Raw genomic sequence first — 27,482 nt, forward strand, 5'->3', positions numbered from 1 at the left:
AGAAAATAAGAATATGTGGTTTTCAAGAAGAAACTGCCTGGCAAGGATTCTTACATATTGGTTTAATGATCCCTATTTCTATTTAAGCTTGATACTACTGATCTAGAAAAATTCCCTCATTTTACAGATGAAGAAGCTAAGTTCCAGATTGGCTAACAACTTGTCAATATGAGTATTTTGTGTCAGGCTCAAGATTTCAACCCAGGGAACTTTACTCCAAATCAGTGCTTTTCTTTTTAAGTTCACATTAATGCAATTTGGAATTTGGCTCCTTATACTTAATGTTATAATATTGGACTAGAGAATTCATAACTCTTGAAATTTTACTTTTTAAGTTTGATCTCTTTATTTATTTTGTTTTTTATTATTTGTAGCAGAATTTGAATTTTATTCCTATAATCTGGAAGGATGGTTAAACTTTCCTCTTTAATAATCTGATGAATTCTATGACACTGAAAAAAAAAAGTAATGAAAAAATGCACAGGATTACAAAGGAAACCAATTATATTGAAACAGTTATCAAAATGCTTTTTTAAAAAGCTTATATACTCTAAATCAAAAACTCTTACTTTAGTCACTATAGAATCACATCAAAAACAATTCAAAAAGAAAATATGCTGCAATGAAAAAAATGCTAAAATAACCAAGTGAGTTTGAACTCATGGAACTTCAATTAAAATCCTTGTACTAGTATTTGTGTAGGTAAATTTAGGCAAGTTGCTTTGCAAGGTCCTCAGTTTCTCCACCTCTTAAAGGAGAGGTTTGTCCCTATATGACCTCGCGAGTTCAAAGAAACACTGATTAACCACAGCTTTCTTTTACTATATTTAGGTAGGGTTGATTTATCTAGGTATAATAACAATCCATTTGTAGTTGAGGTGCTAGAAATACATTTTCCAATCTTGACTGAATAAAAATTATCTTTAGTGTATATGCTTTAATATTATTAAATGGTGTTTCTGAGTATAACACTTATTCTACTTTGCATCTGGGTGAAAAGAAAAAATTCATTGTGTAAAATATGTCATACAGATAGCAAAGCAATGATTGTAAGATCTGGAGTTAATGGTTTCTGAAATTATATCATCATCATTTGGGCCATATATCAGATGATATGTAAATTAACTATGAATCAATACTTACAATATGTAAATTTTTTAAAGTGTAACCATACTGATCCTCAGAAAGTAGGTTAGCTTTATTTAATTTTTTCTAAAAATTCAAATTACATAATTTTAGGATATTAACATTATTTATTTTGTCAGGATGGCCCTAAATTTTAAAGATAAGAGTATGTTCATTAATACAGAATTATTTATGGTACCGTGAAGTTTTGTATATTTTTACAGGAGGCTAATTGTGCTGAATCAAGTCACTGAAATTGCATAATTTTTAGGTTAATATTAGCATAATCCTACATTGTTTTTTTCATAAGGAGCACAGAAATAGTCTATCCTGAATATTTTTGCAACATGATAGAACTGCCAAATATTGCACCTTTCATAATATCCCCTGAGACAACAGGAAATATATTTTAAAGGGGGAAAAAAGAGTTTTGTTTAGAATAGTGTGTTTTCGTGACTTAATACTAATAATATAAGGAATATGTTTTATTTTTCTTTTTGGTAAAAGATAATTTTTATCTCAAATCTAAAGGAGATGAATGTAAGAAGTACAGAGCTAGAGAAAGCCACTGCTATACAACTTTCCTATTTAAAACTTATTTCAGTGAGAGTTTTTAATGGTATAGATATATCCAAAAGATTTATTTTAACTATGTTATTAATGTTGTCCCTTCGTAAAACCCTAAAAAAACAATGCAAAAATCATATCTGTGACATCAAAGAGTAGCAAAAAATATTGAAAGAAAAACAAATCATGTTTACTCAAGTTGAGTATCCAGATAATGAGTAACTACTCTTTTCAGCCTTACTTGTTGATAGTCTAAGAAAATAATTTTCATATCTATTTATCAAGCCTCCAGTATCTCCTCTAAACTCCAGTCTTGTATCTTTAAATGCCCACTGGACAGATCTGTGTGGACGTACTGTTGACAACTCAAACTCAACTATCCCTGATTGAACTCATCCCAAAACAACTTCCTACTACTCCACAATTCTCTATTTTTTTTTTCCATTCCTTTTAATTACCTGAAATGGAAACTGGAGTTGTCTTTGAAACCTCCTTATCTCTTTTATCTATCCCATGCAATCAGTTGCTGAAATCTCTCAATTCTTTTTCAACATTTCTTAAATCTATTCCCTTATCTCCAGTCATAAAGCTATCACCCAAATTCAAGTCCTCTCCATCCCTTTCCTGAAGAACTGTTGCTATTGTCTTTTATCTAATTTCTCTGTTTACCTTTGCTTCTCTCTCCAAGCTTTCCTCTACACAGTTAAAAAAAAATAATAATAACCTTCCTACTTCACAAGGTGGACCATATCACTCACCTACTCAAAAACGTTCAGTTGGTCTCAATAATATAAAATGCAAAATTCTTAGCCTCAGACATAACACTATCCATCAACGAAGTGAAACCTAACTTCTTAAGCTCATTTCATATTTTCCTTCTTTGTATATTCCATATCCTGACTGATCTGGAATTGTCACTGTTTCTAAACCACTCTACATAGCCTGCCACAGACGGAACCATGCTTCATGTCCCATTAAATCTCAGCAAGAATAGAATCTGTTGGCTAGACCTCCAGAATCACATCCTTAGTCAATGAGGAAATGATTGTTGTAGAATTCCCACTCTCAAATAGATTTGTCTTGATAGGAGGTTGATTGGAGGCAGACTTGCTTAGCTTACAATAACTATCCTGACTATATCATGTTATTTAGTCAAAGTCCTGGGCCATCTTTGAATCTGTTCTGCCAGCCAAACCCACCCCAACTTCCCTGATTTATACCTCTTGTAGTGGGTACGGTAATTGCTTACTATTATTATTACTTTTCGAAAAGAGATGTCAATTAACAATTGAGTTGATTATGGATCAGTTGACTAACCCTGTGATTCTTCAAGATAAAAATTTTCTTCTAGGCCACTACTTCCCCATGTATATTGCCTCCTTCTTTAGATTTAAACTCCTTGAGGTCATGAATTGTTTCTTTTTTATTTTTATCTCAAGAAACTGGCACATATTTAGTGCTTAATAAATGATTTTTTTATTCATTCATTCAGTCCTGAACTAGATATGCCATCTCCTGCCTCTAGGCCTAAAATGAATTCTCTATTTTTCTCTGCCAGTCAAAATCCACTTTTTAAAGGATTTTTCAAGTACAAAAATTTTCATGGAGTTTTCCTTAATTGAGTACTTTGTTTCAATGGCTCTTTTGCCTCCATCACTTTCTGCTATATATTAACTTATTTATTTCTGCATGGCATAGTGCTTCTGGTAAAATGTAACTTCCTTAAGATAAGGGACTACTTTGTGCCAGACCCTGTAAAGGCAGAGATAAAATCAGCACCAGAGCTTCCAGTAAAAGAAAATAAGAATTTTTGTCTTCCTCATTAAATTGTAAGCTCATTAAGAGTAGGATTTTGTTTGTTTTTTAAAATTTCCCAGTGCCTAGGCTCCTTGGTAAACAATAAATACATGTTGATTGATCATAAAGTGAATAAAAATAATAGCATTTATATAGAGCCCATCATGTGCTGAGTATTATGCTCATCACTTTACAAATATTATTTCATTTGGGCTGTATAACAACTCTGAATATTAGATGCTATTTTTATCCCTATTTTACAGTTTAGGAAGCTAAGGAAAACAGAGACTGACATTTGCCTGAAGTCATTAAGCTAGTTTGAAGTCAGATTTGAACTCAAATCTATCTGACTACAGGCTCAGTGCTCTATCTTTTCATTATTCCAACTAGCTGCTCCATAATTTTTAAGTCCTGAAGTTATAGGCAAGATCAAAGTTAGAAGAGAGGAATGCATTCTGGAAAACAATTTGGAATTATACCAAAGGGCTATCCAACTGTGCTTACCTTTTGATACAGCAATGTCTTTCCTGTGTCTGTATCCAAAAAAGCTCATAGAAGAAAAGGACCCAAATGTTCAAAAATGTTTGTAGCAATCCTTTTTATACAGAGAAGAAACTGGAAAGTGAGTGGATGCCCATCAGTAGGAGAAGACCTGGATAAGTTATGGTATATGGATTCAATGAAATATTATACTTCTATAAGAAATGATGAGCAGATTGATTTTAGAAAAGTCTGGAAAGACTTACATGAATTGATGCTAAATGAAATGACGAGAATCAAGAAGATATTGTACACAGTAAAAACAAAACTATGTGATGATCAACTGTGATAGACTTGTCTCTTTTCAGCAATGAGGTGATTCAAGGCAATTCTAATAGACTTGTGATAGAGCCATTCGCATCCAGAGAGAGAACTATGGAGACGGAATGTGGATCATAGCATAATATTTTCTCCTTTTTTTGTTGTTTGTTTGCTTGCTTTTTGTTTCTTTTTTGTTTTTTTCCCTTTTGATATGATTTTTCTCATGTAGCATGATAAATGTGGAAATATATTTAGAAAAATTGCATGTATTTAACCTATATCGGACTACTTGCTATCTAGACAGACGGGAGGTAGAAAAATTTGGAGCACAAGTTTTGCAAGGGTGAATGTTGAAAACTATCTTTTCATGTATTTTTAAAAATAAAAAAGCTATCATTATTTTAAAAAGAAGAAGAAATAGGTATGTTTCTGGAGTCTATATATGCATATCAGGTTTGGCATTCAGAGGTTCAGTATAGGCCGGAAGCAGAAGTAATAGAATAGCCAAAGCATATATGTTGGTTGGTGTATTTTGGGAAAATATCACCTCAGATACTTAATACTTCCTAGCTGTGTGACCCTGGGGAAATCACTTAACCCCAATTGCCTCAGCTAAAAATGAAAAAAAAACAAAAACAAAAAAAAGTGTGCTATTATTTTACCATCAGACTGTAACTCCTTAATAAAACAGATAACTATATTAACTCTAAAAGCTCTCCTGAGGGCCTAGACCAAAGACTGAACTTGTTAGCATTCATAGAATCTTGACTTGTTCTAGGAAGCAATTCACACCTGACAATCCTTTATGTATTCACACCTGGATTAATACAAGGACATAAGTCCAAAAACTCTAAATTGAGATCAATAATTATATCCTAGTTATTTATCACCTCAGAATTTATAAAATGTTACCTCATACCTGACTGAATCCAAATGTTGAATGTATAAACAGATGCCATTACAATCCTTCCTGAATGAATTCTGAGGTGATAAGGTATTAAGTGTCTGAGATCAGATTTGAATTCAAGTCCTTCTGACTTCAGGTCTGGTGGTCTATCCATTAGCCACTTAGCTGCCCCAATAGCACACATTTAAAGAGTACCTAACCATCACCAAGTACTCCTTGTATATATTATCTTCACTTCATTCTTCAAAAAACCCTGTGAGATTGGTAGGGCAAGCATCAGAATCATCACTTGAGTTCTGTTGAAGAAACTGAGACTCATATGGTATGTAGGAGAGCAAGAATTATGTCTCAGATCTGTCTGATTCTAAAATAAGTGCTTTATGTTTTACGATTTTGTTATGTTTAAAGAACATGTGGAACATTGTTGTATAAGATAATAAGTGAATGAAAAACACTCAGCATTTCTATGTGCTACATACTAAATTCTGTTGATCCAAAGAGAAATAAATGATAGTTCCCTCTTTAAGGAAGTGAACAGTCTAATTGGGGGTGACAACATTTATGGGAGGATTCTGCTGTAGAGTAAGTGGAGATGTACTAACATAGTCTATCAGCAGAGAGAATAGAAAGGAGAGAGAATAGGATTCCTAGGCATAGAGTGGTAGGGCAAATAGCCATTCCTGTGGGATAGAAAGACTCAGAGGGAGGACAAATGATAAAGCCAAGTGGTTGTTAGATTGTGGCTAAATAGATTATAATAACTGACGGTCTTCCTTTTTTTCCATAAAGATTGTAGCTGTCAGGTCCTTGTTCATCCAAGTGGTACATAAGAGGCAATCAGTGGACCTGGAAATCTATGAGGTTTCTATGAGCATTGTGTAGGGAAGGTTCCATAGCTTTGGTTGGATACTGAGGAATGACTCCTTCTTGTCAGCTTTTTCCTCTATATCTGGACAGGCAGAAAATAAATTGACAATATCCCCTGTTCCTCAAGTTCCTCTTTCCAATTAGAAAAGGTAGGAATCAGACATTGGAGAGACATCCTGATCTTCCACCATTTAAGGAAGGTTTTGGAAAGTCCCCTCTATTCCCCAGCTATTTTCCCAGATTTTCTGATTTTCAGGAACTTATTCTATTAGATAAAATCAATTATGTTGACTAATATCTTCTCAGATAATTTCCCATCCCAGATGTAGACCTTCATTGGGCTTTTTTCCTGGTGTTTCTCCTTTTAATACATATTTTATTAGATTGTAAGGTAGGAACTATCTTATGCCTTTCTTTGTATCACCAACAATTAATAAAATGTCTGATATATAGGAAGTACTTAATAAATGCTCATTGACTCTCACTTTGTTGGGGAGCAGCTTCTTCCTGGCCTTTTTTTCCCTCTATCCTTAAATATCTTGTATTATTTAGACAGGCAAGAGGGAAGGCTCATTGAGAAAGACTGTTAATCTCTTTCTTGTTTACTATGCCTATGATTGAAATTTAACATTTAAAAACACATAATCCAAACTAAAACCCTCCCCATACCTCAGAGCAATGTACTCTAACTATGGTCAAGTTTAGGGAGAGAAATAATCATTAAGTGCTAAGCTTGCAAAATGAAATATAAAATGACAATAATATCATAACCATTAGGATATAATTTATTCAAATCTTTTGTAGTGAATATAATGGCATCTCAGTGACCTGAAAGAGTTAACATATATACCAAAATATTCCTTAAAACTAATCTGACTTTGATTTAAAGCAGCAGAAAATGAATTATAAGTAAATGGAGTAGCAATGCAATTTTCAGTACCCCTTGCATAGTGAATGAGAGCTTTAATATCTGTAAAATTTAAAAATCAATAGATTTATTATACATATGTTTGTTCCACATTTATTTCTTTTACTATGTTGATTCTACATTTATGGCTCCTGCCAGATGAAAATGTGCCCCCCATCCTTTAAAATCTATGGTATGATGAGTGCTAAAAACTTTAAATTATATTGATTTCCCTTAATGTTATTTTTAATGTGCCTACTTGTCTTTAGTTGTTCCTGGCTTCCTTTTCTCTCTTTGACATTTCAATTAACAGTGAGGGGGCGGGGAAGGGGGGAAGCATGGTGACTTACTAGAGATTCAATTTACAAGTATTACCATGCAAAATCAGCAAATTTTAGATCACCTTCTATTAAATGTTTTCTGTGGAGGGAACAAATAATCATTATTAGATGGATATATTATTACATTGTGAAAAATTCAAGAATATATTGTGTCTCTGACATTAACAAGCTTCATCAATACCTAAAAATAATAGATTAAAAATTTAGGTGCCTTATTATATATAAAGCATGTACTTCAAAACTTCAGGGAATACAGAAGTCAGATAACAATAAATGTGATGCAATGAAGTAAATGTAATAAAATAACTACTGATATTAAGTATTGTGCACAAAGTACATACTTTTAATTTTTTTTTATATAAAGCTTGTCTGATAAACTACTTAAATTTTGCTTGTGAAACTTTTAATATAGGTATGGAATAAATTAAGTATTTTAATTACAAAAATAGATATATTTAGTGCTTGGGGTTAGGTTGACATGAAAAAAAGCATGAATGTTGCTGTATTATGAGGAAAGAATTATCATGAAATATTTTAATCTGAATTCTAAATATAAAAAAATAACACGTTATAATACCTAATCTTTTGTACATTTGTAATTTGAGGCATAAATCTTTACATTCTTATAGACTGTGACCTCTTTGAGGGTGGGGACTTTTTGCCTTTCAGTACATCCCCAATTTTAACACATTGCCTGATGGCACATTGTAGATAATTAATATTTATTTGTTTGTTGACTGACTATTCAGGTGATTTATTTTTACCCTGTTTCCTTCTCAGAGTCTGTTCTTCATGACTCCTCTCTTGTTCTAGCTTTTCTGCCAAGTAAGATTCAGAATCCCTTTTGTCTTTAAGCAATGACTTGTTTCATCAACCTCTTCTCCTTATTAAGCCTTTTTTTTTTTTTTTCTCTCTTCATAATTTTTATTTGTTTTTCCTCAGGCTCACTTGGAGGTAGAGTCAAACTAGCTGCATTCAGCACAAAATTATCTACAACTCTCTCAAACAACATCTGAATTCTCTTGTGCTGAATGCAGCTACTTCAGCAAAGTAAGAGGTTTGGATCATTGAAGTCTCTTATCATTACCCTATCATTACTCCATGTCTGAAGTCATAAGTTAACCAAGAAAACTGACAATAAATATATACATTAGAAATTTTAAAGACAAGAGGAAACCAATTTTGTCCTTTTTCCTGTTGACCTGCTACCAATGAAAAGTAGAACTTCTTTTATCAACCTCTTATGGTTGATAACACAACTTGAATCTATTAAATTTCACTTGGATTTTAAGGCAGGTTATTACCCATATTGCCACTACTAATAAATTTGTGGTTGATTTAGCAACAAAATTTGGGGATTGGTGGATGAAGTAACAGTGAGTCTTTTAGATACCTGATTTCAGACAAGCAGTCAACTAAACTCACCATTGATCAATGAATCAAAGAATTCTGTGGAACAACATTGGAATGAATCTAAACTGAATGCAAGCATCAAGGTAGAAACTGCCATAATGTTCATTATGGAAGTTCCAAGCTGGAAATAAAATCTCATTATAACATATTAGAACATCTTCATTTAAAGAATCTTTTTTTTTTTTTAATAGTTCTTTTATCTTGGACTTAACCCAGTATATATTCCCAATAAACTGATTCCTACAACCAATGAATTAACCATCATCCCAGTACAAATAAACATTCCCAGGAAAATCATCAGGAAAGAAAAGTATATCAATTATACTTTCTAGGAGTACTTGATATCCCTGTAATAAATATGCTAGAATGTCCCAGAATGTTTTATCATTCCAGGGGTAAACAATATGCTTTTCCTAATTTCAGTAAAGAGATACAATTATAAATGTTCATAAGCATTTTAAAATCAGAAAACTATTGATATGGCTATGTAAAACTTAAAATTTGGAATAAGGCAAACTGACATCAATCTTCAGGATTCTAATATTTATTTCTTAATATGTAAATTATCTTTACATAGACAATTCTAGCTTTTTCTGATGTAGAATGGATGACAAAAACATAGTAATCCACAACTTTATTAGTTTCAACTATATTTTTTGATTTTCTAAACAAAACATTTTCTTAAGTTGCTCTTTCAAATCTTTTGGCCCAGAGGATCTATTTATTTGTGCTGAAAGGCAAGTAACCATAAGGGTAGAGTGGGGGACATAGAAGTAGGGAGACTTAGAATGTTCTTTTATGGAATGTGGTCTATTTTCTTCTTCAGTCCTACATTTCCTAGATGAAATTTTTATGTCACATTTAGTGCAAAAGTCAACACTGGTGATTTACTGAAGCTTTATTAAGATCAATATAAGAAAATGTTGAGAATTATATTTCAGAAACAAATGATGAGCTCTAGGTTTCATAAAATAAATAACCTCAATGATAAGAATTTAAAGCATCAAAGGAAATGGCCAGATATGGAGATGTTTTCCTATAATCCCTGCTACTAAGAAAGTATGGCTGCTGGAATGCTTAAATTTTAGAGTTTTTAGTTATGGTGGCCTAAGCCAATCAGGTGTCTTTCAAAGTCAAGCATCAGTATGGTGAGTCCCTGGATTCAGGAGGACGCCAAGTTTCCTAAGAAGGGGTAAACCAGCCCAAGGCATAAACAAAACTGGTCATAGCTTTCTTGCTAATCAATAATGGAAAGAGATCTAGCTGCTCCATTTCCAGCCTGAAAAAGATAAAGAGAATCAGTGCCATAGTCCCATTATTTTGTTTATTAAAAAAAAAAAATCAAAATAATTAAAAAAAAAAAAAAAAGAACAAAGGGAATGAATAAAACAAGCCCTAACAATCAGATGCTTTTTTTTTCATTTTACTTTCTGACTGTTCTGTTAAACATAAAATATCATCTCTCACATCTGTACCCTTATGTCTGTTCCCAAAGGCCACCCAATAGAACTATTGCAATAATGTCCTAAAAGATCTTCCATCCACTCTTCTTCCCTTCAAATCCATCAATTATACTGCTCCCAGAATCTTCCTTATGCAGGAATCTGGTTATAGGATTCCTTTAGTCGGTTCTTTTGTTTTTTAAATAAAGCACAAATTTCCTTGACTGACATAAAGGACCCAACATAACCTAGTATCACTCTGCTTTTCTAGGATAATCTTTTGTTACTCTTCCTCCTCTCCCAAAACTACATTATCATCTGTATTTTAATTCAGGTTCATTAATGTATTAGAAAGTTCTTCATGCTCTTCTTGGTCTGTTGAAATTTCACTCATCTTTTCAAACCCAATTCAATTGTCACCTCCTGCATGAAGCTTTTCATCTCCCCCCCCCCCCACCCCCCCGCCCCCGCATTGTTCTTCCTGTTTCCTCCTCAAAAGTCAAAAAAGCATGTTTTGCAATTCTAATATATTTCTGCATTCATTATGTTTATCTTTGTTCATGGATTATTCTCTGATTGGAATGTAAGCTCCATGAAAACAGGATCTGATCTTATCTTTTATTTCCTTGATATTTACCACAGTGACTCTTTCCTTTCTAAGCATATAGTAAATATAAAAATGAAAGTAATGAATGATTGAGAAGAAATTTGACTTTGATAGAGGCAACAATTACATGAAATTAAATTCCATGTTTAGTAAATCATCTCTATCCATATCTCTATTAAATAATCTTATCCACATCAGATTAGTGTGCTAAATATTTCATTGGTTATTTCATTATTATATTTTCTGATATTACAATGTTGATGATAATGTTAATTATTAACATCAGTTTGGTGTTTGCTGAGCTTATAATAACATGTCTATTTTTCTAATTGAACAAGTTAGAAACTTTTTACAAAACTTATGTTTGCCACTTTGATAGTATACCTTTTTATGGAGTTAAGTACTATTATCTCCTGTTCCCAGCTGGGAAAATTGACTGCTTGTCCAGTGGACTATATTGTATATATACACACACACACACACACTGATAAAGAATGGTATCTTTCTTAGAAGGAGGGTTCAGTATAGTTGAACTCTATCTAATTGCCAAATTTTGTGAAGAACACAGCACAATAGTCTACCTTGTGGCATACCATCCTTGGAAGATGATAAAGAAGAATAAACCCTTCATCTAGAGTTGGTTTTAAGTAACCTGACAAATTGGGGAGGGGGGGGAGGTGTTGGTTGATTGGTTGATTGTTTCTTGTTTTGGTTTGGTTTGATTTGGTTTTAGTTTTTTTTGGTATAATAGTTTGTAACTATTGACATCCAAAATCTTCAAATTAATGGAGACTTTTGGTGAATTTCTGAGGTTTCATTGTCATTGTCTTCAACTCATATGTTTAAAATATCTAAATGTTTAGAAATCTGTGTAACTTGTATACTCTGGGCTTACTGTCCCAGAGCCAGTCTAGCCACATGTTCTCTTAGGATTCTAGGGACCATCCTGAAGAGTTGAGATGACTCTGCTATTTTTAGTTTGAACCCTTATTCCTACTATATTGTCCCAATATCCACCAGTGAATAGAACCTCTATTTCATTGTGTCGTTTAACATCAATTACCTTTCATAAAAGAATATTTGCTTCAAAGCTAAAGCAGGAACAAGAGCACAAATATTTTCCTATATACTTTGAGGATACATTCTTCCCTACACTTGCTATGTCTCTGTGTAGATTGACCTCAGGCTTGGATCAGTTTCTACATAGCACTGGTACCCTATTCCTTGATTACAGATGAGTCTTTGTTTCAGCTATGGCTGTGATGTGTCCCTGAAAATTACTATTTAATCCTTTGGGTATTGGGGCTGAGCTAGGCACAGAATCTGCCATGAACTCAAGTCCTAGACTCCTAGACCTCTAGACTCCCATCTGATATGCTCTAATGACCTTTCAAAACTCATAAGGTCAAGGTCAAACTCTTAAGTATTGTTCACTTGAAAAAATTAACTCTAAATCATTCAGAGTACAACGGGAGGCCTATATTCCCAGACAACATTAGCCTCAGTGGGACAAGAGCCTGAGGTCTCTTTTCTTATAGTATTATCACCAGACAGTATAAGTCAGAAAGAATCCACATGAAAAGAATCCAAACAAACAAAAAAAGGAGACTGAAGAAAATAAATTATTTAGTCAATCACAAAGTTTTTCCCTTGCCACATGTTTAGGATATGAGAACAAGTTAAAAAATATTTATAAATGCTCCAAAATCTCTTCAAAGTATTGCTATTACACATCACCATAACTTTTTCAGAATTCATTTTTGTAACTTTTTTTAACACTCAGTGTCATACTCCCATTAAATCTGATAAAAATATATATATGTAGGAAGCCACAAAATGCAATTGCTTCTCATGAACCAAATCACCATAGAATGCTAAAAATACAGATCAGTTAGATGTTTGATTCTTTGTTCAATCAGATCCCAATGAAATCTGATAAAACTGACCAAATCAGAATTTGAAACCTTTCCTAAGCCATCCTTCAAGGTTAAGGTGGCACCAAAATAATCTCCTATGTTTCCTCAGGCCTAAATGTGAATGACCAGTTAGATGCTTCTTGACATTTTCATCTTCTGAATCATAAGCTCATTGTGCTAAACGAGTCTCTTCCGTATCCTAATTAAAAATGTTAGTGGATACAATAAAAAATAAAGGGTAAAGGGAGACTCACTGCCCAACTCAGAATATAGTATAACCAATTAGTTGGTTAATTGGCTACATCTAAACCTAGCATATGAATTAGATATAATTTGTCTTCATAGTCCCTTGATGCCTGAGGATCTTAATGAAAACACTTTCAGTATTGCCATAGACCCAAAACAGACTTTATTTTATAAGTTGATTTTGCTTCCTAAATCCTTTTAAATTAAAATTAAATGAATGAGTACCCAAACAATTTAATGTAATACAATACTATCAAGTTTGGGGAAGATTCAAAACAAAGTCATCTTCATGGGGAAGAAAAGCACTACAAAGTAATTTTTATTTCCTTCCATAAGTGTTTTCAAATTGAAAGGGAAATCCTTTCTAGTTTTAGTCATTTCCCTCTCAATGAAGTTTATTGTTTCAATAATACAACAAAGGTTTACTAAACACTTATACACAGGGCAATGTGATAGGAATGGGAATAAAAAATGACATAAAAAAAACAGTACTTGCCCTCATATAAGATTGCAAATACAACATGTAAACAAATATATAAATACATATCAAGTAGGAAGAGATGACTATTAAAGAAGAGGAATCAGTACCTGAACTGAGTTTTAGAGACCACATGAAACAGTGATAGGAATGTTGTCTCTGCAGTGAGACCATCTGGATTCAAATCCTATTCTCATATTTATTGAAAGACAGAATGGTATAGTCTAGGACCAGACTTGTAATGAAGAAGCTTTTGTTTTAAATCCTCTCTCTGCCATTTATAAGCTGTCTGACTCTGGGCAAATCACTCAACCTCTCATTTTACTTATCTGTAAAATGAAAAATTTGGACTCAATGGCCTGTAAGTTCCCTTTCAATGGTCCTATGATGGAAGCTAAGGATTCTTAAGAAGTGACAGTAAAAACAGACTGTATGTCATGGATGACAAACAGAAAGTCAGCAGGTGGGAGATAAAATGTTGAGTTCATGAAACAGCAAGTAGGTTTCTCTTTAATATGCAAATAAAAGTAAAATTTCTAAGTATAAAGTACTTATAGAATTATATCTTTGTCAAAGTAATCAACAGTTACAAAAATCCTTTTATTCATAAGATTTATTTAATTCTCATGGTCTCTATTTTTTCATTTCTAGGAAGTTTGACAGATGTGTGGAAAAATGGCGGTGTTTTCATTATGATATGAAAATATTTAACCAGTGGTTAACAGAAGCAGAACAGTTTTTAGATAAAACAAAGCATCCGGATAACTTGGATGATACTAAATACAGATGGTACCTTAAGGTAAGTTTTGAGCTATCTATTTTCTATATTGTTTTTTTTAAAGGCATTTATACAATTTAATTACTCTAAATCCTGATGTCTTTTAAGTTCATTCAAGTTCAGACTAGATAGAGAACCCGAACCAGAAATTTTGGTGTTTTTGACATATTATGAGCTATATCCAGGATGATTCTATCATAATGCTAGTAGAAGAACAAGATTACAGACTAGATTCTTGGTTTTACATGTTATAGTGACAAATCTATGTTGTATGTGGCTATATGCTGGAAATTTTTGGCAGTATAAATAATTTGTAGCAGAATAAAATCTTATAACAAGACTGTTAGGGATCAAATCTAACTTCTGAAGCACTCTTACAGCATTCATAACAATTATATTTTATATAGAAACCTGCTTATAATTATAGCTCAATTTTCTAAGAATTTTGGCCATATTATAATATATCCTATCTGATTTTCTGAATTAGTTTTAGTCTCATGCTAAAACAATGTAGTGTCTACTGATTATATTTACTTTATGGATTCTTTTTGTGGGGAATAGAAAATATGTATTGTAGCTAGTATAGTACAATGTTATCTTCTTGACTCTTGAATATGATGATAAAGGTAATTTGGATTCCGTAGCTTTACAATTAAGATTATAAACTATTTGATTTAGACAAAAAGAAAATTATGCTTATTGAATAATGTTATGATTACCAGCTCTGTTATTTCCCTCCATCCTATTTTCTCCCCTATATTTACTTTTTTTCTCTCTTTCCACCTTGTCCTTAGCCCTGTGTTTTTTTACCCACCCCACATTACCTTATGTCCTATCACCTTTCCCTCCTTCTCTTAGTATCTTGTTTAATTCCACCTGCTTCCTTATCTTCTGTCAACTCTTCTCCCCTTTTCTTGCCTTTTCTCCTACTGTTTCTGCTCCCCCTTCTATCCTGGCCTTCCCTTTTCTTCTTTCTCCTCTTTCCTCTTCAGAAAGAGAGAAAATTTTTTATCCAACTGAATGATTAAATTATTCCCTCTTAAAGCCAAAACTGATTATATCAAGATTATATAACTGATTATATTTCAGATAATGCTCATCTACCTCCCTTTCCCTTGAGCCTCTTCATGTGAACTAATTGTCCCATTATACTTCCCCTTTCCTTTTTTTCCAGTACAGACCTTTTCTCCTTACCTGTTAATGTCTTTTTCTTTGATTTCATTACATCAGAGACCATTTACAAACACAATCCATGGGATGACCCACTCTGTCTCCCCAGTGACAGATACAGTTCTCAAGAGTTACAGATATTGTTTTCCTATCTAGGAATGTAAATAGTTTAACTTTAAATATATATATTTCCCCTGTTTATCTTTTTATGGTTCTCTTGTGTTATATGTTTGTAGATTAAATTTTCTGTTTAATTTTGGTTTTATCAATAGAAATGATTGAAAGTATCTTACTTCATTGAAACTCCATCTTGTCCCCTGATAGATGATGCTTATCTTTGCTGGATAGTTAATTCTTGGTCATAACCCAAGGTCCTTGGCCTTCCAGAATATGGTATTCTAGGCCCTCTTGTACTTTATTGCAGAAGCTGACAGATGCTGGGTAATCCTGACTATTGTTCCTTGACATTTGAATTGTTTTTGTCTGGCAGCTTGCAGTATTTTAACTTGACATTATAGTTTTAGAGTTTCACAACAATGTTCCTTGAAGTTTTCCTTGTGGGATCTCTTTCCAGAGGTGATCAGTGGATTCTTTCAATAAGTACTTCCCCTCTGTTTCTAGACTATTGGTACAGTTTTCCTTAATGATGTTTTCTAGTATGCTATCCAGGTTTTTATTTTGGTCATGGCCTTCTGTGATGACCACATATTTAAAATCAGTCAGAGTCAGGAATTCAGATTAAGGGGAAAATCTTCAATCTTTATTGAAGTGAGGAGGTGAATAAGGATTGCAATAGCAATATGGGCAGCTGCGACAGGAAGCCAGCTAACAGAGGGGGATCTAAGCTGAAAGGCTGTCGCAATGGCAATGGGAGCAGCTGTGTCAAAAAGCCAGCCAGCAGTCTCCCCTTCCCCTTCCTTTTTTTCCAGTACAGACCTTTTCTCCTTACCTGTTAATGTCTTTTTCTTTGATTTCATTACATCAGAGACCATTTACAAACACAATCCATGGGATGACCCACTCTGTCTCCCCAGTGACAGATACAGTTCTCAAGAGTTACAGATATTGTTTTCCTATCTAGGAATGTAAATAGTTTAACTTTAAATATATATATATTTCCCCTGTTTATCTTTTTATGGTTCTCTTGTGTTATATGTTTGTAGATTAAATTTTCTGTTTAATTTTGGTTTTATCAATAGAAATGATTGAAAGTATCTTACTTCATTGAAACTCCATCTTGTCCCCTGATAGATGATGCTTATCTTTGCTGGATAGTTAATTCTTGGTCATAACCCAAGGTCCTTGGCCTTCCAGAATATGGTATTCTAGGTCCTCTTGTACTTTATTGCAGAAGCTGACAGATGCTGGGTAATCCTGACTATTGTTCCTTGACATTTGAATTGTTTTTGTCTGGCAGCTTGCAGTATTTTAACTTGACATTATAGTTTTAGAGTTTCACAACAATGTTCCTTGAAGTTTTCCTTGTGGGATCTCTTTCCAGAGGTGATCAGTGGATTCTTTCAATAAGTACTTCCCCTCTGTTTCTAGACTATTGGTACAGTTTTCCTTAATGATGTCTTCTAGTATGCTATCCAGGTTTTTATTTTGGTCATGGCCTTCTGTGATGACCACATATTTAAAATAAGTCAGAGTCAGTAATTCAGATTAAGGGGAAAATCTTCAATCTTTATTGAAGTGAGGAGGTGAATAAGGATTGCAATAGCAATATGGGCAGCTGCGACAGGAAGCCAGCTAACAGAGGGGGATCTAAGCTGAAAGGCTGTCGCAATGGCAATGGGAGTAGCTGTGTCAAAACGCCAGCCAGCAGTCTCCCCTTCCCCTTCCTTTTCCACTTCCCTGCCTCTACCCACCAAAATCGTCATTTCCTGTACAACATATCAGGACTTGCACAAAGAGTGGGCAGAGGCCATTCTTTCTCCAAGCTTATATATTAATAGAGTATGGTCCAATTACTATTTAACCTCACGTACTTGGGACCTCAGTGCATCAACTCGAGCCTCAGCCCATTACAGCCTTCCAGTAGAGGCAATAATTTTTCCAATGTCTCTTCTAGCTCTACTTTCCAGGTTGACTGTTTTGCCAATGAGGTATTTCACGTTTTCTTCCATTTTTTTCATTTTTTTTCATTTATTTGACTGATTCTTGATGTCTCACAAAGTCATTAGCTTCCATTTTCCCTGTTTTAGTTTTTACTAGATATGATTTTCTTCAGTTATCTTTTGTAGTTCTTTTTCCATCTGATTTATTCTACTGTTTAAGGAGTTGTTTTCTTCAGACAATTTTTTGCTTCCTTTTCCGAACTGTTGACTCTCTCATACATACTTTTCATTTCCTTTCTCATTTTTTCCTTCTATTTGTCTTTTGAAGTCTTTTATGAGCATTTCTAAGAAGCCTCTTCTTAAGGCTTGAGATAAAACCCAAATTATCTCACTCTTTGAGATTTCTTCTATGGACATTTTCTTTGTCATCTGAGTTTGTGTTTTGGTGTGTCCTGTCACCATATTAGATTTCTATGGTCAAAGTTCTTTTCTCTTTACCACTCATTTTCTTTACTTTTCTTTTGGTATTTCCTCTTTTTTTTTTTTTTTTTTTTTTTAACTTTTAAGGTGGAGCTCTGCTCCTGGGATAAAAATGGTCCTGTTCCAAGCTTCCTATGCAGCTCTGAGCCTTGGCTTTGAGCACAAGAGCATCTTCTGCTTATAGAGGATAGCTTTGCCTGCTCTGTTCAGATGACAGCCTGGTTTCCCAGAGTTTGCCTTCTGAGCTGGGACTGGAGCTTCACTACCGATTTCTTTCTCTACTGAGCCAGGACTGCAGGTCTCAGTTGCTGATTTGCTGTGATTAAGACCATCTCACTGGCTTTCTCAGAGTCTATCTGAGCTGGGCTGAATGCCCTTTTCACCCCAGTAAGAGTGACTTTTCTTGAAGTTTTTTCAGTCTAGCTTGAGCTAGAGAGTGATTTCATTCCATCAGACTGTTCAGAGGCTTGGTTTCATGCGGTTTTTGAGAGAAACTGGGAGAGCTTGAGCAGCTTCCTGACTATCTTGCCATTTTGGTTCCACCCCTTCCCCCCAATCAGGTTTACAGTCTCTAATCCAGTTCTATCAAAAACTATCTTTGGATTCAAAGGCAACAAAATCTCTGTTCATATTTGTACTTTGCATAAACAATATTATCTAACATTTTTACCTTTTAGAAATAAAATGTATGTTCTAGAATTCATTTGGATCATCTGAGGAGAGAAAATCAATATGGCAAGTTCCTCTATTCCATTATAGTTCAATATTTTTCTTCTTTCACTATATATCTCCCTGTTTGTAGTTCGCAAAGCTATATAGAAAATAGCATAATTCTTTCTTGGCAGTCCAAGCCATATATGTAAAACATACCCATTTGGCTGAGTTCTTTCTTCCATTTGTCATTTTTTCTAAAATTAAAGAATATAAAACTTGTTACGTGCTTTAGAAAAGCATAGAAAATTATGAGAAGAAAGTGTCAGCCCATCCTCTCCTCAGAAAGCACTAATCAACTAATTTTATTTGACATTTTTTAATAATGATCTTCATAAGTGATTAACCTCCATGTTCACAGACAAGATTAATATTATCAGTGAGATTTCATTGCCTTAATGTGGGGGAAGGCTTTTAAAAGTCAACTTATTTCTAATATTCTCTTATTTTATTTCATTGTAACATTATTACATAAAAAAGACATGTGATATAGAAAAACAGTCTTAGTCAGTTGCTTAAGACAGCTAAGGCATAATGACCATAGCACCAAGTCTGGAGGCAGGAAGATCCTGTTTCAAATATAACCTCAGATTTACTAGCTATGTAACCCTGGGCAATTTGCTTAACCATTTTTGCCTCCTTTTTTTCCATCTATAAAATAAGCTGAAGAAGGAAATGGCAAAGCATTAAGATAATCTTTGCCAAGAGAACCTCAAATGGAGTCATGAAGAGGTGAACCCAGCTGACATAAGTGAACACAGCTTCATAATCAGGAAGATCCACTTGAACAGGGTTCAAATTTTTTATTTATTTTTTATTTTTAAACAAGTCACTTAATCTGTCATTGATATAAGTCATCAGTGTTCAAAGTATACACTGGTGACTCTTTCAAGGGATCACTGAAGTTAAAACTATTTTTAGCATTAAGGTTCCAAGAAATCTCAACGAGATTAAGTAGTTTTAGGATAGAGGGAATTGTTTTGGTTACCATTGGTAAGGTAGATCAAGGTAAAAGAATGATTCAACTTATTAGCTACATGAAGTAGCCAGTACTTTGATTACCAAGTTCTTTGTATTTGTAACAATCACCACCATAACAACAATAATAATAATAAGTAATAATGAAAAATAATATTAGCTAACATTTATTTATGTAAATATTTTCTAATTTAAGGAAACAAAAAGTTTTCTTTAAATGGTAGAAAGATCATGGGGACATCCTGTATAGTGCTTTTAGGTTTTCAAAAGCTTGTAAGATACTTTAGTTCATCTGAGCTTTAAAATTTCAATGAAGTAGGCAATACAATTATTGTTTGTAATTAATTACAAATTAAGTTTATAGAAGCAAAGTGATTTCTCATGATAACCCAGTTAAAAGTCAGGAACAGGACCTGAATAAGGCAGCTTCTTTTTATCAACAAAGACTATTTAAAAGCAGTTAGGTGATAGAATGAATTGAAATCAAAAAGATTCAAATTCAAATCCCAATCTCAGATATTTAACAACTATGTGACTCTGGGCAAATACTTAATCTCTGTCTACTCCTTTTTTTTCTTTTCTTTCTTTTTTTTTTTAAACTAATATAAATGACAGTGATATAAGGATAAACCAGAAATTTCATACAGTTCATTAGTCATAGACCTTATGTCTGCTTCATTTTACTAATCTGTAAAATGGGTGAGGGGTAGCAATATTTGGAAAGTGCTTTGCAAGCTTTAAAGTGCTATATAAATGCAAATTATAATTAAGAACTAAAAATATTATCTATTAATAAGAATAGGACTTATCAAGACAGGAATTTCACAGATTAATTGGGGAAATTTTCCACTATCAAAGTAGGTAGACACTTCTGTAACTTAGAAAATTGCCTATTCTAACAGGTTAAGTGTTTTGCCCAGGGATGCAACTAGTATATGTCAAAATGGGACTTGAGCCTGGGCCTTTCTGATTTTGAGACTGGTTCTCTATCTACTATGCTCTGCTGCCTCTCTCCCTTGGGGATGTATAGCTAATAAATGAAACTGACGGAAACGATAAAATCCCCATTTGGCAAAGCATTTAAAAGAGCTGAACATCCTGTCTCTTATTAGAATGAGAGCTTGTTTATTTTATGAGACCCTGCTGCTTAATGAACCACATTCACAATTAAAGGGACTTATTTGACAATACTTTTCATGTGTAAGCATAAGACCTTGTATTTATCATAAAGCATATTCAGACAAGCTGTAGGAAATAAATGGAACTTTTTTAAGGTCTTTAAGTCAATATTTATAAAAAAATAAATATAAGGAGAGAAATTGCAATGTGCTGTGATGACATGAGTCAATTGTCTGTTCCTAGGCATAAGGTAGCTGTGTTAGTGCAAGTTAATTAGTTTTCAGTTGTATCCTGTAGTGTTACTATGTTCTTACTGCTCAGTAATGTGTAGTTTATAATGTCTGTACAATTAAGTCATACCTACCACTGTACCAAAAAAAAAAAAAACAACAACAACAACAACAAAAAAAACACCAACAACAACAACAAGAACAACCAGCAACTTTTTATCGTGCTATAAAAAGGAATTTTAAGAAATCTGTACTATGGGGTATTAATATCATAAAAGACAAAGTATGGCTAAAACCTGAAAACTCATCTGATGATATTGCTATAGGAATGTCATTTGTTTTCCCTTTAATGTTGAAAGTTTGTTTTGATCCAAGCCAGAAATACAGCAGCAACTCAATTCAGTGTATCCTATTCTACTGTTTAGCACTTTAGGAACTTTGACCTCCATTACTGAGCTAGCATTTTCTCCCCTCTTTAGAAGTATCCATTCCCACTACTCTCTTCCTCATCCTCCCCAAGGCTCACCTTATCGGTGCTGGACTTCGTGCAGACACTGCTGGGCTTTAAAGTTGAAAGTTTATATCCATGCTCCAGGCAAATAAAGAAATGTATATTCTCCCTTTCCCTCCCTCCCCAGCATTCCCACTATGACCACCCCTCCTAGATCAATTGTGGGGTAAATTAAGAGTATGCAACTGATTAATTGTGATGGATTAATCTTAGACCATGTTATGATTTTAGGAGCACAATCACTTCTTGTAACCAGGTGCACTAGTATCTATACTATTTCAATTAGGTGTCTTACTACATCTTCACATTGCTTTTCATCTATTTTTTTTTCCTATTTTTTTTCCTTGTTTAGGTCATATAAGTAGCATTCTCAAGCATTTATCTTTCCTATGTAGAAATATATGTTTGCACACTACATTTATGTATTACTATGTATATAATACCAAATCATGACAGTTTTATCTTATTATGCAGAATATATCATTGTTAAAATTCTTGGCATAGTTACTCTATAGTTACTTATAAGTTTCAACTTAAAATAGATTTCTTATTTTCTTTTCCGAGGTGTCACATTAATCCAAAGGAAGAAAAAAAGTAGCATTAAAACTAACTGATATTAAAGAATCTCTTCCCTTTTCTGGGGAAAATGAAGTATTATTATTATCTCTGGGGTAGAATAGTATACCACTGAAATACATATATATTATATGTGCATATATATGTGTGTGTGTTCACATGTCTATCCATTATATATACACATTGTGTAATATGCACTGTGTTTATATACATATATAAATACATACACATATATGTTAAGGGAAATGTATTTTTTTAGGTTTGTCCTTCAGTGGAAAAGAATTTATCTTTCGTGAGAATCATAGATTATATCTCCTTTCATCATATACAGCATCTATTTAAGAGCTATAGCTGAAACATTCTAAATTTTAAAATAATCAATTATATACTTGATGAAAAGCCTAGATGAAAAAAAAAAAATAGTGGCAGAAAGATTTTTTTTTCTTTTTTTTTTTTGCCTTTAAAAAAATCATGTTCTATGTGATTGATAGATCCTAGTGTTTAGAAAAAGTTTAAGAAGATCACCCTGTTAGTTCTGATTCAATCTGAAAGGCAAAATCAGACACTCCTAAATTATAGAGCAATTAACAAAAGGAAGTTTACCTTGTCATAACACAGTATAGATATGCAACAAGAATATAACTACTATCAGCTTTAGCTTGGGCAAATGATAGTTCCCTTGATTTATTATGAAAGTGCCTCTGGTAAAGAGAATAGTGTATAGTGAATCGGGGAAGATATATCTCAGGTACCCACCAACTCTGAGAGGCTAGTGGGTGGGACTTAATGCTTTTGTGTGACATGGAACCTGCATTAAGAAAATCAGGGGCCAATCAAGTCCTAAAGACAATTATCTTTTTTTGGATAAATAATCCCTGTCACTTCAGGGATGGGTAAGAGGGAATAGACTGAACTTATATTGTAAGGAATGAAGCAGTAGATATTAATCCTATCACATCAAGTGTTAGATTTTTTTAACATTGCTAGATCTTTTCTATTATGTTAAGTGTTTTGACATATGAAGAATAAATACAACTATATGTTGTCTAACCTGTCCAAATGAAGCTTTATCTGGATTATCCATGCAAACTGTAGAACTATCAACTAGAAAAAGGAATAAAAAGTGTTATTTTCATGGGTTTATAGTATATTAGAGCAGCCAGAATCTTAGAACTCATCTTGTCAGACCCCCTCTTTGAAGAACTTGAAAAACTGAAGCCAAGAGAAGAAGGTGACTTTCTTAAGGTTAAATAGTTCATGGCACAGACTGAGAATGGTTTCTGAGTTACAATGGACTTTTGAAATGTTTCACATATTTGCTTCTCTTTCCTTCCCTCTCTCCTTTTCTTTCTCCCTCTCTCTTCCTCCTCCTCCTCCTCCTCCTCCTCCTCTTCCTTCTTCTTCTTCTTCTTCTTCTTCTTCTTCTTCTTCTTCTTCTTCTTCTTCTTCTTCTTCTCTTCTTCTTCTTTTCTCTCTCTCTCTCTCTCTCTCTCTCTCTCTCTCTCTCTCTCTCTGTCTCTCTCTCCATTTGTTTAAAAAAAAAAAAAAAAGGTAATCCACCAGCCAGGGAGACAATAAAGATGTAAGTGTCTACATTTTCTTTTGTTTTTGCTTCATTATTGACTATATGTTAAACAACCCCATAGGAACAGAGATAAGTTCATTTAAAGTGCCAAGGAAAATTTAGTTTAGAGCAATGCAAGTGTCTTAATAAGATATAAAAACGGATATTCATAATGTGAATCAGTAGAATTGGAACAATTCCAGACACCAGCTATTGTCAGGTAGCCCAAAAGTTCCATTTTATTCCCTGAAATGAAAGCACAGAAATAGTTCTCTGCCACATGGTTAAAATAAAGATTTGTTCCCTTCAAGGCACAGTTTGCTCAAACACACTGTGATTTTATGTTACTACAAAATAAAATGAAGTTAATAAGTAGAAGTTTACTGTATAACACAGGGAAATGTGTAATTACTGATGAGACATTAGAATACTCATGTTTCTATAGATTAATATATATTTTTAGTTTTTATATTTATCCATAAGGGAGGAGTGTGTCTTTTTTTTTCACTGGAAGTGAGAGTCAGGTGGTTGTCATACTTCTTATTTATAGTTCCCTTTGGAATACATGAATTGTGGCTTTTCTATCCTAGTTCTCTAGTCTAAGGACTAAATGAACTGAAATATAGCCTTCATCCTTTCCAGTAACATTTGATTTCATATTCTTTTCAGGATGGCCTATCTAAACATCTTGCATTATATTTTCAGAACTTAGTGTCAGCCCTTCTATAACCTTTAGAGATTGCTCTTTGTCTCATCAGTATGGCCCACTGTTTCAGCAATAGTATATGTTCAAGCCAAATGTTTCATTGAATGAACAGTCATCTGTAACTTCAGTATCGTTGTATTCTTCAATGCAGGATATTGACTACGGCACTTCAAAGAAGTTCAAGTAATTAACATTTCACTGTTTACATTTTATTAATTTGTAGCATTGTTGTAAACAATTTGAATACACATAGCAATGTAATGATCCTTCAGGATGTCCTAAAGGAAGCAAGCCTTTACATAGCATCTTTGTAAATATGTACCCTATGCATTGTATAAATGTGTAAAATTTTCTTTTGATGATACTTAGCTTCTCAGGTAGTTAAGAGAGAAATATTTTTTTCCTTAAATCTTAGAGAGAGATTGTTGTTGTTATTGAGGGCTTTTAGTCATATTATACTCTTTGTGACCCTATTTGGAATATTTTTGGAAGAAATACTGGAGTAGTTGCCATTTTCTTCTCCAAACCATTTTTACAGACCAGGAAACTAGGCTAACCAGTAAAGTCACTTGAGTAAATGTCTGAGGTCATATTTGAACTCAGTGATGATGATGTAAGTAAACCAAAAAAATAAAATATTTTGGCATCCACGTAACTCGTGCCATCATTGTTTAACATAGTGAGAGTCTAGTATTCTTATTTAGGATTCCCTCTTAGTACTGTGATCCCCAAAGAAAATAGGCATCTTCTTTAGGCCTCAGGGGCATCTATGTGGTAAAATGGATAGAGCACTGGGTGTGGAAATGACAAGACTCATCTTCATGTGATCAAATTTGGCCCTAGATGTTAACTAGCTGTTTGATATTTGGTGAGTCATTTAATCCTGTTTGCCTCAATTTTCTCATCTGTAAAATGAGCTGCAGAAGAAAATACCAAACCAGTCCAGGGACAGATAATCAGATAGGATTGAAATGACTAAACAGCAAAAACAACAACAATTGGCAGAATTTTCTGGTTACTGATGTTAGGGCTCAGAGATGGAGAACTAGTTGCTTCCTCTCTCCCAGTAACCTAGAGAACACTTGGATTCTCCAATTAAAAACTATGGCTTGAAGTTTTGTCTTCTTAAAAAAAAAAAAAAAAAAGATAGACCTAGAAGTCACTCTAACAAACATTAATGTCTTTCATAAGTTAGTAAGATGCTAAGCATTGTAGATGCAAAGAAAGGCAAAAGATAATCCCTGTTCTCAAGAAGCTCCCATGCTAATTGGGGAGGAAACATGAAAATGACTATAAACAATATATGAGTAGGATAGATTGGAGACAATGAATAAATACAGAGGAGATAACAACAATTAGGAGGACCAGAAATGCTTTTCTTCAAAAATGAGATTTTAACTGGTGTTTGAAGAAAACTAAAAAAGCCAAGAGGTGGAGATGATGGTGGATAATCTATTATAGGTATAGGGATAGCCGTTGAAAATGCATAATGAGGCAATAGAGTATCTTCTTGAAGGAACAAAAAAGATTCATATTATTGGATCCCAGAATATGTGGAGAAGAGCAAAGTGCAAAAAGATTGAAAGCAGATGAGATTTTGAATAATAGAGGAGGATTTGAAATCCTCAAAAGAGGATTTTATATTCCATTCTAGAACTGAGCAAGAGTTACTAAAACTTTTTCAGTCAATTATACTTCCTAGTGAATGAGTTTATCTCTTATTGTCCAAGGAAGGTATGGAAAGGAAAAGCATCTAGGTGCCCAAGAGAGGGAAAGAAGGATCAGGGGAATAAAAAAATATTAAGTGAGACAAAAGTTAGAGGAGAAAGAACAAAAAGGACTGACTTCACAATTTTACCAGAATAGACCAAAATTTCTGTAGCCCTAGAGCACTTTCAAAAAAACAAAAACTAAAAGTTAATTGTCGTTCTGACCTTCAGTGGGGAGTGGAGTTGATTACTGACCTCCATCTTCTCTTCAATTGAGTGAAAAGGGGAAGTGCTTGCTACTTTCTTTTTCCCCTTAGGATCATTTTATAGAGTTTCCATTTTTCACAGGTCATTTTTGCTGGTCATCTCATTGTAAAATTGTTTGAATTGTCCCTTAGAGTATAAGAGGTAAAAATAAGGTAGAAAATATTAGAAGAATAATTGTGATTACTTGTCTTTCTGTAAAAGAGGTGACTATAGCTAATATTTTTACTCCCTCTTGGCTTACTTAGGGATAGTAATTTAAAGTCTATGTATTAATTATTTAAAGCCTTAATGATTAGAGGAAATAATTTATTTTGATAAATGTAATAGAAAGAAAAATTTATAGACTTAGGAAACCTGATTTGACTGATTTGGATTTTGGCTTTGACATTTACTTGCTGTGTGACCTTAAGCAAATTATATAATTTCTCTGGGCTTTAGTTTCCTCATTTGTAAAACAAAAGGAAGGAACTGAGCATTTATTAAGTAACTACTATATGCCTGAAAATTAAGCTATATACTTTGCAAATATCTTATTTGATACACATGACAACTTTGGGTAAATATTATTTTTTAAATCCATTTTACAATTGAGGAAACTGAAGCAAACAGACATAAAATAATTTGCTCAAGGTCACAGAGTTAGCAACTAAGTATCTAAGATCAAATTTGAATTCAATTCTTCCTTACTCCAGCCTCAGAGTTTTAGAGAGTGAAACAGAAGTATAATATGGATGGTTTATTATTTTTTCTAATCTCTAAATTTATTGTGAATTTCCCTTTCATCTGAGAACAGAAATGTCAAAAATGCAGCTTACAAGATTGCCAGTTCAGTTGGAGCTAGATTAGAATGTAATTGGGAAATAACTAGCAAAATAAATAAAAATTTTAAAAATCAGTATGCAGGGATCCTTATATATGTTTTAGTGGCTCCAGTTTCTATTTGATCTTCCTACCACTTCTCAGAAAAGTGAATGATTCTTGTGTAAAGGACAAATTAAATGGTTTTCTGAGACATATGTCTAAGTCTGCCAGAGAAAGCTAGGTCCACATACCTATCAATGTCCAAATACAAAATCCTGACTTCTTATTATCAGGTTGGGACATTTTAGAAAATATTAATACATGATAATGAAATATGTCAATATAAATATCTTAATAATTTAATTCTTTCTTTCTTTGCTTATTTCCATCTAAATAATTCTTTGGGTT

General features: G+C 33.4%; 1 protein-coding gene across 1 annotated transcript in view; it reads left to right on the forward strand.

Moving 5' to 3' along the window:
* Positions 1-27,482, forward strand: part of DMD (dystrophin) — a 2,219,276-nt gene that overhangs the window by 1,027,520 nt on the left and 1,164,274 nt on the right. Inside the window, exon 44 of the mRNA XM_051991017.1 lies at positions 14,066-14,213. Coding sequence (XP_051846977.1) covers positions 14,066-14,213 — 148 coding nt within the window. The remainder of the gene's footprint in view (positions 1-14,065; positions 14,214-27,482) is intronic.

Source organism: Antechinus flavipes, chromosome 3, assembly GCF_016432865.1.
Source record: "Antechinus flavipes isolate AdamAnt ecotype Samford, QLD, Australia chromosome 3, AdamAnt_v2, whole genome shotgun sequence".
NCBI lineage: Eukaryota > Metazoa > Chordata > Mammalia > Dasyuromorphia > Dasyuridae > Antechinus > Antechinus flavipes.